Here is a 14,345-nt window from a genome sequence, read left to right on the forward strand (position 1 = left end):
TCCGCAAACTTGCTGATGGTGCCTTTAATCCCCCTGTCTATATCATTGATAAAAATGTTAAACAGCACCGGTCCCAGCACGGACCCTTGAGGAACACCACTTGTGACTGGTTTCCATCTGGACTTTGAGCCATTGAGTACCACCCTCTGGATGCGACCATCCAGCCAGTTCCTTATCCACTGAACAGTCCACCCATCAAATCCATACCCCTCCAATTTGGCAATCAGGATGTTGTGGGGGACCGTGTCAAAGGCCTTACAGAAATCCAGATATAACTACCCAGCATGGACTATATAAGGTGCAGTGGTCAGTTTAATGAGACCTGCACCAAGAGAGTTTGATGAGTGTGTCATGGCAGCAAGCGGTGGAAGTGACGTGAAAGGATTCAGACTATAGCAAAAGCTGGATTTGAGCTGCTGGCCAATCCTTTCTATGGTGAAAGCAAGAACTAACCTGATGTGTAGCACTGGGCACTGTGGGTAAAGTTGAGAAAATTAAGATAACTTTTCAGATACTCTCTCACTAGGAATATAGTTCTGAGAAGTAAGAGATGCTCTGTTGCTGGGAGGTAGTGCCTGAGGTCGTTAAACACCCCACAAAGGTGTTTAAGGTGCAGTGTGAATCCAAACATCTCTAAGCTGTAGAGATGGCTGGACTCCTAGCAGCAAGAGGAACAGGCACTTAGAATTACAGAATTGAAAGTTCTGGCTTCTGCATGTAGCTTTAGAGACATTAAGGAGTACCTAGTGAAAGACAGAATAATTTGTGTGACAAAGTATTTCAGCTTGCAGGGGAGATTTGTTGAGAGAAACAGATTTACCCCCGGAAAAAGCCTGAGTTGTTGAACTGTCCAGGAGAAGGTTGGATAAAATAATTTTTCCCAAAGCTGAACAAGTATGTGGGCTCCAGCTGAAAGCAGCCAGCACTCAGGGTAGCTGCAGTCCACTGTGGAACACAGGTATCATGAATCCTTGTAAGTAATTGGGAAAAAAAACCAGGAAAGATAGGAAGAAAAATGTCTCATCTCGTGGGAATGGTGCAATGGGTATGAGACGCAGACCTGTGTTCTGTTGCCCAGCTGACCTAGAGATGCTGTTTCAGGAGCAGCAGCCATAGTGAAGCTCTGTCTCTATAGATGTGTGGCCCTTGCTCCTTTATTTGCCCTGACTGCAATAACCTGAGCTCTCCTCCAGCCCCTCCATGAGACAAGCACCAAGCAAAAGGCAGAAGGTGTGGGAGATGCTGCCTGGACAGCTGGCTGCTGCCTCCTGGGAAAGAAACGGGGGCCTCTGTACTCTCTGCAGCAGTTTGGTTTTGACAAAACTTGTAGGAACTTAATGTCCTGGAGATCTTAATGTCATTTTGATTTTTGCTATTTTATCTCTGTGTACCTTTTTTCAGAGAAGTCCCTCAATCATTTGTAGCTGATCAGGGATTCACAAACTACATGTGTGCCTGGTTTGTGCCTGCATAAACCTTCTTTCCTTAGGAAATCAGCCTGAGAAGGGAAAATTACACACCGCGATTAAACCTTTCAAGGCTTCCAAGTGAAGAGGGACTATTTACAACCTCACTTTCAACAGAGCCAAGAGCTCAGTGCGTGAGCTCTGGAGGGGAGAGGGCTGCTGGCTGTCCAGCTGCTAGACTCTGCAGCTCAGCCCTTGGGTCAGCGAGCGATTTGATTTCAGCCAGATGCAACATAATCCCAGCAACACTTCTGCACGGCGCTGTTCCACCAGAGAAATATGACCAAGTGCTGGTGGTGCTGAGTCCCCCGGCTGAGAGCAGAGTGCCGCCTGACCTTCCTGCAGGAGCCCTTCTGCAGCTCCAGCAGCTCTGAAATTTTAGGAGCAGTGTCTCTTCTTGTGCATGATTAAACCAAGCTACTGTGCAACCCAAGATTTCATTTTCCAGAATGTTCCCTTTTACCTAAGGCATTAAATACCCTGTTCCTCCACCTCCTCCTGCAGGAGAGTCACAAAATCACAGAATCACATGGAAGGGACCTCCGGAGATCATATGAACCCCCCTGCCAAAGCAGGTCCACCCAGAGCAGATTGCAAAGGAACTTGTCCAGGTGGGGTTTGAATGTCTCCAGAGAAGGAGACTCCACCACCTCCCTGGGCAGCCTCTGCCAGGGCTCTGCCACCCTCACAGGAAAGAAGTTCCTCCTCATGTTTAGATGGAACTTCTTATGTTCAAGTTTGTGCCCATTCCCTCTTGTCCTGTCCCTGGGCACCACTGAAAAAAGACTTGCCCCATCCTCCTGACACCCACCCTTGAGGTATTTATAAGCATTGATCAGATCCCCCCTCAGCCTTCTCTTCTCCAGACTCAAAAGACCCAAGTCCCTCAGCCTTTCCCCATAAGACAGATGTTCTAGTCCCCTCATCATCTCTGTAGCCCTTTGCAGTACCCTCTCCAGCAGTTCCCTTAGATTGACTAAGGAGCTGCTGCTGTAAATCCTTGTAAAATATTTGGAAGAGAGGAAGGTTCCTCCATTAACTTTCTAAAACTCAGTGTTTGAAAACTGAAGGTGTTTGATTACGAGTCACCTTGCAGACCTGACACAGAGTGGGGGCTGTTGCTCCCACTGGCTCTCCAGCAGGTCAGCCCCCAAATCGGAGTCGGTGCAAATTGTGTTTCAAAACTTGAAAGAAGCAGGACCAGCAGGTCCCTAGCAGTCTGATTTCAAAGGGGAGAACTGTACCGCAGAACAGCGTATGTCCCTCTCTAGGAGGATGCTGTGATACTTCAGCCAACACACACAGCATACCGCTTGCCTCTGAAAAAGAAAAAAAATTCTTCATCTAAGCAATCCCCAGAAATGTGGCTCTCGAGAAGTGGAATAGATGGCAAGACTGGTTTGGCTTGGTGCTTACACGAGTCGCGCTGTATTCATGGTATTTGGCTGATGGAAACCATGGCAGTATTTAGAGGCTTCATCCTACCCTAAATTACTAACTAATTGATAATTTAGTTAGTTCCTCAGCAGCTGGAGATGGCCACATACAGATTAACTTCCAAAAGAGGGAGGCTTTTCGATTCCTGGTTTTAGGTCAAGATGTTCTAAGTCTGTGACACTTCACACCTGCCCTTGCAATCTGCTAGGAGCTTGGGGGCATGAATTTACATGAGTTGGAGACAACTAATTGAACTTTCTTATTAATACAGCTTGTTAATGACACAAATGGTACACCTAAGTACTTGTATCATAAGGGTGCACGTGGAGGGAGAATTGGTGGTGTTGACTGCTTACCTGCTGGAAATTGATGGCATTCTGTAGCCTTCTCTTGGCTGTGTCAAGAGAAAGGGAAAAGGATAGTTTAGATAGTTTAAGAACTGTGGGAAAGGATAGTTTAAGCACTGTGTCTGTATTTTGCCCCATAGTTTGGTCTAGAAATTTGTTCACATTCAGTTTACTGCTTCTAATCTGCATAGATTTGAGGTAATTTTTAAGATATTTGAGATGGTGATTTATATCCATGCTGAACTGCATGATCTGGTATTAAAATGAAGGGGAGCTCTTTAGAGCATTTGCTGTACATGCAGTTTTTAGGACACCACTTTAGGCTGTCCCTAGGACCACTTTCTAAAGCATTCCTGTAGCAGTGATATCTCAGCAAATAGGGTTTGAGATCTAAATCCAGAGATTAAAAATCTAGCACACACAAGGGCGCATAAATACCTGTTGTTTTGAACTGAAGATCAAGATCTCCCTATTCTGAATTTTATCCAGTACTTTCTAAAGAGACGTTTTTAAAATCCTAGTCTAGACGATAGATCAGGCTGTAGGGATGTGGGAACCTCTGGCTTGTCTGTCTGTTTGCTGAACTGATTGCTGTGCTGTTTGCTTTTATGCTGAGAAGTGTTTTGCCACTTTGTGTGTTTCCTAAAAACCTTCTTCCTCCTGTGACCCTTCCAGGGAGCTCCCACTGGGCACAACACGGCTGTTTCAGGCACCCTGAAGTACTGTGTAAGGGTGAAGTTACTCTCAGAGCCTGTCTGCCACATACTGCACAAGCGTTCTTATTGGAACTGGAGTATCTTTCATCTGATTTGAGAGAGAACACCTATTTTATTTCCAAATTAAAACCACATTCTAAATATGGTATCCTCTCACTTGTGTGCCTGATGTCTACTTACATGACACATCAGGGACTGTCTATCTGATTGTAAACCCGAGGTATGGATTTACCCAAGGGATGAGTGATTCCAGGGGCATCTTGAAGATGTTTACACAGTAAATGTTCCTGACTTTTTTTTTAATGTATTTAGTACACGTTTGGGAAGTAGTGGGAGTCTTTACTGTCACACAGTAGTTAATACATCAGACAGAGCTCCTGGTCACCAACCAATGTATGCAAGGCCACACGCTATGCAGTTCATGTAGGAAGCCTTATACACATCAGTGAGTGTGGTGTAGTGAAATAGGAGTCCGTTCATGCCTTAATCTTTTTTTTCCAGAACGGTAATACTCATTGTCTGAATCTCAAATGATATGTCTATCTCTATATTGGCGGATTTCTCTTCCTTGCCTTTATACCATTGCTGTCACCAAAATGATAATATCTCTTAGTTCATGGTGGCTGTAGTCACCTGCACCGTGGTGGAGCGGTTGAAGACGGCCAGTCATACAGTTGTGTGTTTATTTGGCTTCTCTTGCCACTGGCATGGGACAGACTTCCTCAGTAGTCACCCTATTGATCTTTCAAAGGTATTTTTCACACTGGTGGCATAATGCCTTTATTCAGAACCGGAGACAACCCTGAAGATGTGTCTTGGTCCTTACAACACCACCTGTTGAGGCTACAGTATGCCTTTATTTCTTTATAAATTTCATTATTTTTTTCCCTGTAAGGATAGCCTCACTAGTAGCAAATGAAACCTTTCACATTTCTTCTAGAATGAAAGTTTAAAAAAAAGGCCTGCAATCCACCGTGGACTGAATCCTAATGCCAGCACTTAGACAAATATTCTGCAAAATCAATGGAAATTTTACTTCTGTTGGAGGATTAGCATAGTCTTTCAATCACAAGGTGAATACAGGGCAAAATTAGGGAGGAATCTTTTTTAGATGATTTATAGCTTCACTAAAGCACAGATACAGAGCCTGAAAGCAAAATGGAAAATGAGATCAAGGAACATGGTTCTTGATAATACTGAAGTTAACCTTTAACATTAAAGGTATAGTATATAGTATGTAGAGTATATAGGTAAAGTATATAGAATCTTACTAAGTTTAGACATGGTTGTTACTGGTAGCAAATAAACTGGGAGTATGGAAGCCTCTGTCCTCCTGAGATTTCATGAATGCTTTCAAAAATCTGCTTATGACAAGGGCAGCTCTGCTGTTGGTGGTCACTCTTCTCGCCCTCATGGTAGATGAAGCCCAAGGCTCTGGGGGAATAATTGCAGCAGGCTCCCAGCCTCTGAGGAGTTTTTGGGCAGACAGCTTTTTTTCTGCAGATGTTTTTCTCTCTCTCTGTCCTAGCAGACAGATTGCATACGTGCCATGCACCAGGCCTGCGGGTAGCTTAGGTAGAAACTGCACTCTCCTCTTCATCTAGCATTTCCAGCCAAGCCAGCTGCAGGCTGGATGGGTGCGTCTCTCAACTCTGCCAAGTTTCTTGTGCCCTCATGGAACAGTAAAGTATCATAGCCGAGGTAGGAGCTTAGCAGAAGTGGATGGATGGGTTGCTAGACTAGCTCCAGGCTTTCATTTTGCATTGTGGATGAGAAGCTCAACATGAGCCAGCAATGTGCACTGGCAGCCCAGAAACCCAACCCCATCCTGGGCTGCATCAAGAGAAGTGTGGCCAGCAGGGCCAGGGAGGTGATTCTGCCCCTCTGCTCTGCTCTGGTGAGACCCCACCTGGAGCTCTGTGTCCAGCTCTGAAGTCCTCAGCACAGGAAGGACATAGACTTGTTGGAATAGGTCCAGCAGAGGGCCATGAAGATGATCAGAGGGATGGAGCACCTCTGCTGTGAGGACAGACTGAGAGAGCTGGGGTTGTTCAGCCTGGAGAAGAGAAGGCTCCGGAGAGCCGTTATAGCAGCCTTCTCATATCTGAAGGGGCTACAGGAGAGATGGGGAGGGACCCTTTGTCAGGAAGTGCAGTGACAGGACAAGGGGTAATGGTTTTAAATTGGAAGAGGGGAGATTTAGATGAGATACCAGAAAGAAATTCTTTGCTGTGAGGGTGGTGAGACCCTGGCCCAGGTTGCCCAGAGAAGCTGTGGCTGCCCCATCCCTGGAGGTGTTCAAGGCCAGGCTGGATGGGGCTTGGAGCAACCTGGTCTGGTGGGAGGTGTCCCTGCCCAGGGCAGGGGGTTGGAACTGGATGATCTTTAAGGTCCCTTCCAACTCAAACCATTCTATCATTCAATGATTCTATGATTTTAGGAAAGACTTGTTGCCTGTCTTTCTCAAAGATGGACCTCTCCTGGGAGAGTTAGAAGGTGCTGTTTCATCTTCCCCTCTCTTCTGTCTCTTGAGAGAGTTGCTGAGATGAGACGATACCTCAGTCCATAACGCCCTTTGAGCCAATCCCAGGCAGCCTCTTGGTTTGTTTTGCAGATGAGAGGGGGCAGCAGGAGTTATGGTGGTTTTGTTTGTCTCCAAGGTGGAAAGTGAACCTCCTCATTGTAGACTGTAGGTTCCTTACAAAGTCTGTTACCTCCAGAGGACTTTGGACTGCAGCAGCATCCCCTTCACGTAACTATTGCTCAAGGATTTATTTGTCTAGCTCTTGAATAGCTTTTCTCACAGGAAGCAGATGTCACTTGTGCTTTATTGGTCTGTGCTGGCTTCCAATTCAGGTTTTGTTTTACTGGAAGGTATTGCTTCGGACCTGGAATATTCTGGCTGCCTGGGAGATGTTACGCTTAACGAGGAAATGTGGGCTAAAAGCTGTACATGTAGTTGGGAGGTGAAGGAGGCAAGGTGGTGACTGCGCAGTTCCCACCCTGGCTTAGGCCATCCAAAGCCAAACTTTTTGCTCTCCTGAGTTATTTTTCCCCTTGATTTTTTTTTTGTTGAACTTTTGTTGCACTGGTTTTTCTCTATCTGCAATTCCATGCAATTTAAAGAGCTAACAGCTCTAGCTAATCCTGCTTTGAAAGCTGCTATTCTGAGTGCTTTGTGTTTTGAATTGTGATGACTGAGGCTTTTAAAAAAATAGAAACACTGCGTAGGTTTTGACATTGCCTTAGAGTGCCCAACAACCTGCCAGTTTCCTTAGAGTGCCCAATGAGTGCCTCTAAACTCTGTAGGGCAAGCAGAATTATTTTTGTTTTAAATGCTACAGGTTGATGTGTTTAAGACTGTTTTTGAACTTGCACCCTGGCATGGTATTCAAGCCTGGAAGAGCCGATCTGAGACAGCAGCAAGTTAGGAAATAGTCAGGTGTTAAAAAGCAGCATTACAGCAGGAAGCAGGAGTAGCAGTGGGGTAAAGGGAGAAGATGCAGCTGGACTTGGTTTTGTGCAGAGGAGAGGCCAGTACAAAAGGTAAAAAAGGATCTACAAGCAAAAGGCCGAAAGGAAGAAATATATTATACATGGCATTTTGTATTTAAAAAAAATATCTATACAACAGGCTGCAAAGGCAATGTCTCAATAATGTGCTATGCCTGAGCTTTGGTTCAATATGTCAGAGAAGCAAGACTGCAGAGCACTTCAGAGAGGCATAGGATATGTGAGCATTAAATACACAAGCAAGGTTGCAAGAAAGGACTTTGGTCACCATGTGTTGGAGCATTCCTTTATCTTCCATGGATGTGTCCCTGATCCTGTCACCAGACTGTCTCAATGCCTTACTTTCCCATTTACTGAATAGTCGCTGGTTTGAACTTTGTCTTCTCTTTTTCCTGGGCCGAATGACACCACTCCTTCAGAGAGCCCTTCTTTGGTATTTTCTCCTTCGTTCTGCACCTGTGTCTCTTCTCATAGCTATTCCCTGAGCATCATAAGGAACATCAGTGAAGAATTCATTTTGTTTTGTCAAGTTTCTGGTCTGACCCTTAATTTAGAGCAGTCGTTTCAGCCTACAATGAACTCTGTGTTCCTGCAGGCCGCAGTGAAAGAATTACGAGCAGCCCTTAGCCACATGCATTCAGGATGCTTTGGTGGCCCCATGGGACAGGTAGACTTCAGTGCCTGAAAACTTCTTACAGAATGGGGGTACAGTCAGTACATTATTTTCTGCATAATAGTGTATATGTGTCTCTGCCTGTATGTAAAAGCTTTTTACATGATTCACTGAGGCCATTAGGAGTGGAATGGCATACCATCATTTCAGGCACAGAGCTCTTCAGAATAAGCAGCTTTTTCCATCATCGCACAGCAAGCCCCAGGAGGCACACAGCATGTAGGTGGGAGCAGACTGTTCATCAGTCTGCCATCACAGCATCCAGGAGCACAGAGTTCATTGGCAGGATGAGCCTGCAGCTCTGAGTGATAAATGAGGCAGGGCAGTTAGATGAAAAGGACTGACTTAGAATCAGAGAATGGTTAGAGTTGGAAGGGACCTTAAAGATCATGGAGTTCCCACCCCCCTGCCCTGGGCAGGGACACCTCCCACCAGCCCAGGTTGCTCCAAGCCCCATCCAGCCTGGCCTTGAACCCCTCCAGGGATGGGGCAGCCACAGCTTCTCTGACAACCCTCACAGGAAAGAATTTCTTTCTAGTATCTGATATAAATCTCCCCTCTTTCAGTTTAAAACCATTACCCCTCGTCCTATGGCTCCACTCCCTGATAAGGAGTCCCTCTCCAGATCTCCCGTAGGCTCCCTTCAGATGCTGGAAGGCCACTATAAGGTCTCTCTGGAGCCTTCTCTTCTCCAGGCTGAACAACCCCAGCTCTCTCAGCCTGTCTTCATGGGAGAGGTGCTCCAGCCCTCTGAGCATTTTTGTGGCCCTCCTCTGGACCCATTCCAAAGACTTCTCTTGCTAGTGGACGGATTTTTAAAGTTTAACAAGCTAGACCACTCATGAGTTTGTAGAGCACGTTAGTAGAGGATGCAGAGCCAAGCACCGTGTTCTTAAGGCCGGTGAAGTCATCAGACAACAGAGCAGAATGAGAACAAAGATCTCTTCTGACTGACTTCGTCTTAGACATATACTTTGTGCTTTGGTCTCTGCTGTGCTTTTTGCCTCTTTCTGTTTCTGATATGTATTGATACACTAAGATACATCCAGTCCAGCTTACTTATATTTTCTTTCTTTCTTTCTTTCTTTTTTTTGCCCTATTCATTCTAAAGATTTCATCCGCCCTCTTGGCTTTCAGTCCTCTGAAGGAAGCAGACCTGAGTTTGCATAGTTGGACTTGGAGGCTAACAAGAATGTGCTGTCTTAAGTGATTTTGGCTTATTTGGTTTCTGAGGTCATGGACATAGTGGAAGAACACCTGCTCTCATCCTGCCTCAGCACTTAATCCTTGTCCCAGACAAGCCTAGAAGGGCACGGCACAGGAGGTGAAGAATAATATAAAAAATTGCTCAGTAAATTTTTTTGAACATCCGGAAAGTTTCATAGATAATGATTTTATTCTCCCTGGTTTTCTCATATCCACACCAAAAAATAAGACAGAAAGACACTGTTTCTTCAACTATTAAATTCTTTGTTTGAGAGAATGAAAAAATATGAATAATCCAAGGTCTCTGCAAGCAATATATTAAGTTTTGAAGAAGAGTGGCACGCGTTCCATGTATGCTGTTGGAAAATACTGCTTTGGCTAAGTCTTTTCAGGACTTGTTACCAGTCTGTGTGGGTGTATGCACGTCTACTTGACATTTTGCTTTATTTTTTTTTCTCTAACTGAGCCTATTTTTCTTCAGGGTGGCAGGACACAGTGCATCCAAGAAGTCTGCCCCATTCTCTCATGTCCCCAGCACCTCAGTCACATTCCTGCTGGACAGTGTTGTCCCAAATGCTTAGGTGAGTGTTTGTTTTTTTTTTTTTTTCTGGGAATTTTGTAATTACTATGATACGTTTCTGAGTAGCATCTTTTGTACCAGTATTTCACAATGTTGGCATAAAATTCTGCGACGTGGAAGAGACACTTTTGCTCGGTGGAGTTTATAATCTACAGGTTTGGAGAGGTACTTGGGGAGAGTGTGTTAGGATTGTGATGGGTGGTACTAAGCAAGCAGCCGCAGAACGGCATTTGAGCATGGACAGAATCACAAAATCACATGTGGTTGGAAGGGACCTCTGGATGCAGAACGGCATTTGGGCATGGACAGAATCACAAAATCACATGTAGTTGGAAGGGACCTCTGGAGATCATCTAGTCCAACCCCCTGCCAAAGCAGGTCCACCCAAAGCAGGTTGCACAGGAATGTGTCTAGGCGGGTTTGGAATGTCTCCAGAGAAGGAGACTCCACCACCTCCCTGGGCAGCCTCTTCCAGGGCTCTGCCACCCTCACAGTGAAGAAGTTCCTCCTCATGTTTAGATGGAACTTCTTATGTTGCAGTTTGTGCCCATTTCCTCTTGTCCTGTCCCTGGGCACCACTGAAAAAAGACCGGCCCCATCCTCCTGACACCCACCCTTGAAGTATTTATAGGCATTGATCAGATCCCCCCTCAGCCTTCTCTTCTCCAGACTCAAAAGACCCAAGTCCCTCAGCCTTTCCTCCTAAGAGAGATGCTCCAGGCCCCTCATCATCTCTGTAGCCCTCTGCTGTCCCCTCTCCAGCAGTTCCATGTCCTTCTTGAATTGGGGATCCCAGAACTGGTCCCAGTGCTCCAGATGGGGCCTCGCCAGGGCAGAGGGCAACCAGTTGGCTTCCTTAGAGAGACAAATACAGAGATATTTCCCAAAACATTACACATGTTTTACAAAGGAGGTTGAGCGGGGAGGAAATGTTTTGTTGGAGTTTACCACAAGAAAAAAGCCTCACCCTCTCATATTTTTATTCAAGTGTACATTTGCATCCTTGGTTTTGAGGAAATGCAGGTTAGAGGAAACTTTGGGACTGAAATCGCATTCTTAGAAGCTGTTGTCAGAGAAGCCAGCGACCCAGGATTCTGGCTCATGGTTGCCTTCTTAAGGTGGAATCACAGTTTCAGCCAGGAATATTTTCAATTACATCTTTCCAACACATTTTAAAGGAGTAAATCAGAGGCCTCTAAGAAGGTTTAGTTCTTCCAAGTCATGCCAAGAAAGGCAGTGACTTTTAAGAGTCCTTATTTTGCTCTAACCCTGTCCGCAGATCCCATAGGTTAATGTTCCTCAGCACGTATCCCTCTCCTAAACAAAGAGTGCTTACATCCTACTAAGTAAATTAGCTTTTATTTGGTCTAAGAGTTTATAACTAGGTTTGGAAAATTTTCAGAGCTGGTAATTCCCAGTTCTTCAACAGAAACTTTTTGTCGTTTTGACTATATCTTTATCACTATCCAAAGTCTGTTTCCAAGCCATGTTTGGGGTACAGAAAGCTCTGGCCTTGCAGGTGGCAAACCATGGAGTGTTCCAGCTTCTCATAGCTTTTAACATGTTTGACTGTTTGCAACAAACCTGAATTTATTTATTTATTTGCTAATTGAGGAGTGCTACGGATAAATATCTGCCTCAAACATTTATCTGCAGTGCTGGAGAGTAATGCAGAAGAGGAATGAAATGGAGAGAACAGTCCAAATGCTGAGCTTTTATTTTGGCTGAGGACATTTTTCCTTTTCTTCTGTAAGATCCCCTTGTCCTCTCCACCCGATGCTTTTCCCAACTGATCCTTCCTCTCCTTGATCTAGGCATTCAAAACCCAGCTTTCATTTTTTGATTCTTTCATGGAGATTTTCTACAGATTCTTTTTTCCCTCTTAGAAATGTCTGTAAATGAGTTTACTAATAACAATGATTTTCATTTTATGTGGTCGTCGCTCTAAAGCATGTCATATACCTGTGAACGCATAATGTCTGTTCACAGGCAAGTGTTGAAATTTTTGGAGTGGAGGTAGAGCCAAAGGATGTGTAATACACTGCGTGGCAGTTGGGGAAGAGAAATGTTTTCAGGGATGCTGAGGCATGTTTTTTAAGGTAACATGTGGAGGACCTCCCTGCAATTGAATTCCTGATACTCAGCGTATATAGCTTAGAAGAATGCTGTGGACTCTACTGGGACTTGAATTATTAGTTTAACTAGTGGTTATGAGCCAGCAAAGCCAACCATTAAGCCAATATCTTCACCACCATGTCTTTTAAGTGGTAGCTCCTTTGTCAGTGGTTTTTTACCAACTATTTGAATGGGGTTGGCCACCCAGAATTGCACCGGGTGGTTTCCAAGTGGGTGTGAGAGAGAACTGGACTTTTGTTCACTTGTTGACATAAGTTACACGATTGAAGTCCTGGCCCCACATAGAGCAGTAGAAGTGCTAGTTACAGGCAGGACGAGGCTTTACCCATAAGTGGTGCATGGATGTAGAGCAGTTCCTTTTAGGGCTACTGAGCATCCTCAACTGATTTCATAGGTCAGTCCTGCAAGAGAAAATAAGCCTTTCCAGAAAGAATCACATTCAGTAAAAGGGAAGCTGGTTCTGCAAGCACAGATTAGTCCAAGGTAGCTATTTTGAAAGAGAGAAATGTTCAAATTGTGTCTAACTGAACAATAGCAATTATTTCTTAACTTTTATTTAATAGTAATTTTAACATTAGATTTTTAAAAACTCCAGGCTAATCCAATGGATTTTGCTGTGTCCTTATCCTTTTGTTCACTTATATCTCAGAGGAAAATGGAACCTTTTTCTTGTAAGCTGTTCCACATTTATCATGAATTACTGAAAAGGGAAGGAATTACAGTGTGCCAACACCTAGTGGTTTGAGAGCTAAAGTATTGACCTAGTACTTAGTGACTTCTTGTATGTACTTACAGTGGCCATTCCCTACATCGGAATTGATGCCTATTTAACATCAGACCTCAAAAATGATAAGCCAGCAGACTCGCAGCCACCCACAAAAGAACTTATTAGTTGGCTACCACCAAAAGTAAACAGGGGAAGGTATTCAAAACCAGGAAGATAAGCGTGGTGATTTCATGTGAGTTTTTGTAAAGACCTTATGGCTAGAACAATAATGGTCACTTGTTTAATGATCACCATAATGGTCACTTGTTTAAAATAACTTACTGGGAAGGAAGTTGAGGAACAAGAGAAGCTTGCAAGAACCACAAAGTGTGATGCAACTTGGATCTGAAAGTCCCTGCAGGATTGCAGGACTTCAGGAAGGATTTGATATTGAAGCTGCCTTCCCTGTATAAAGCTCTAAACCTTGCCTCACTCTCATGAAACCCAAATATTTTATAGGCTGTGGAAACTAAATACCTTGTGTTGCCCTCATTCTGTTCATAAACGGTGCAAGTGCCGGTATTTCTTGCAAGCTTGTGTGAACACCATACACCAGGCTATCTTAATGAGACTGGACAACACTCATGGGTTTTTTTGTGTCAGTGCCACTGGGTTGATTTAGTTTGGCTGCTGTGAACCCCTGAGGTAAATATGCTAAAATCAGTTAAGGCTGCTTTATTTGATAAGTTATTGCATTAACTTAAAGACTGTTTAAAGTAGTTTAAGTGTACCTATCCTAAGAGTCTGCAGTGCTTATTTTTTATTCCTTTAGCTGCACTCTGCACTTTATGATGAGAAGGAGAAGAAAGATTTTTTCCAATATAAACATGCCATAAATCATATTTATATTCCCTCCCACAGTAGAATTTGTACAGATGAATGTGTGCTAGAAGAACAGCGAACTGTTAAAAGTACATATTTTTTTGACACCAAAATGGAAACACATAGCAAATGACACATTGCACAAGAATTTGGTCTGATGACAATAAGCCGTACTATTTTTGTTGACAATATGGCATCTTTTCAACCACATTCTGTTTCTATTACTGTTTATTTATACTCAGGACAGAGGAAAGTGTTTGACCTCCCTTTTGGAAGCTGCCTCTTTCACAGCAACGTGCACGATAACGGCTCCTCCTTTATTTATGACAACTGCACAATGTGCACATGCAAGGTAAGTCCACAGTGCTTTGGTATTGTGTGCTGCTGGTTGGCTGACAGAGCATTTACTTGTAGGGCTGTGGAACTGTAAGCCCTGACACTGTTCTTTTTTGGCATCTTGTGTGGTCCCCGAGAATCTGATCCGAAGAGCACTTGCAGTTGTCCTAGGAAAGTTTAAAAACTTACTGACTGCTGCAGCTGAGACACGATGCCCTAAACCTGTGTGGTGCAAAATGAGGTTGCTCAGATTATGTGATCCTTTTAAAGTTTGCATTACAGTGGAAGAGGAGTTTCTAAGTGGTGCATTACTACATCACTGCTGAAGGGCAGTGATTTATTTTTTT

The 14,345-nt window shown here is 44.2% G+C and overlaps 1 protein-coding gene across 1 annotated transcript in view; it reads left to right on the forward strand.

Moving 5' to 3' along the window:
• The window catches only part of BMPER (BMP binding endothelial regulator), a gene marked incomplete at its 5' end in the record, with an annotated part of 173,056 nt that overhangs the window by 82,568 nt on the left and 76,143 nt on the right, over positions 1–14,345 (forward strand). Inside the window, 2 exons of the mRNA XM_014949436.1 lie at positions 9,840–9,939; positions 13,905–14,014. Coding sequence (XP_014804922.1) covers positions 9,840–9,939; positions 13,905–14,014 — 210 coding nt within the window. The remainder of the gene's footprint in view (positions 1–9,839; positions 9,940–13,904; positions 14,015–14,345) is intronic.

The sequence above is a fragment of the Calidris pugnax genome, unplaced genomic scaffold (assembly GCF_001431845.1).
Source record: "Calidris pugnax isolate Ruff unplaced genomic scaffold, ASM143184v1 scaffold124, whole genome shotgun sequence".
Taxonomy (NCBI): domain Eukaryota; kingdom Metazoa; phylum Chordata; class Aves; order Charadriiformes; family Scolopacidae; genus Calidris; species Calidris pugnax.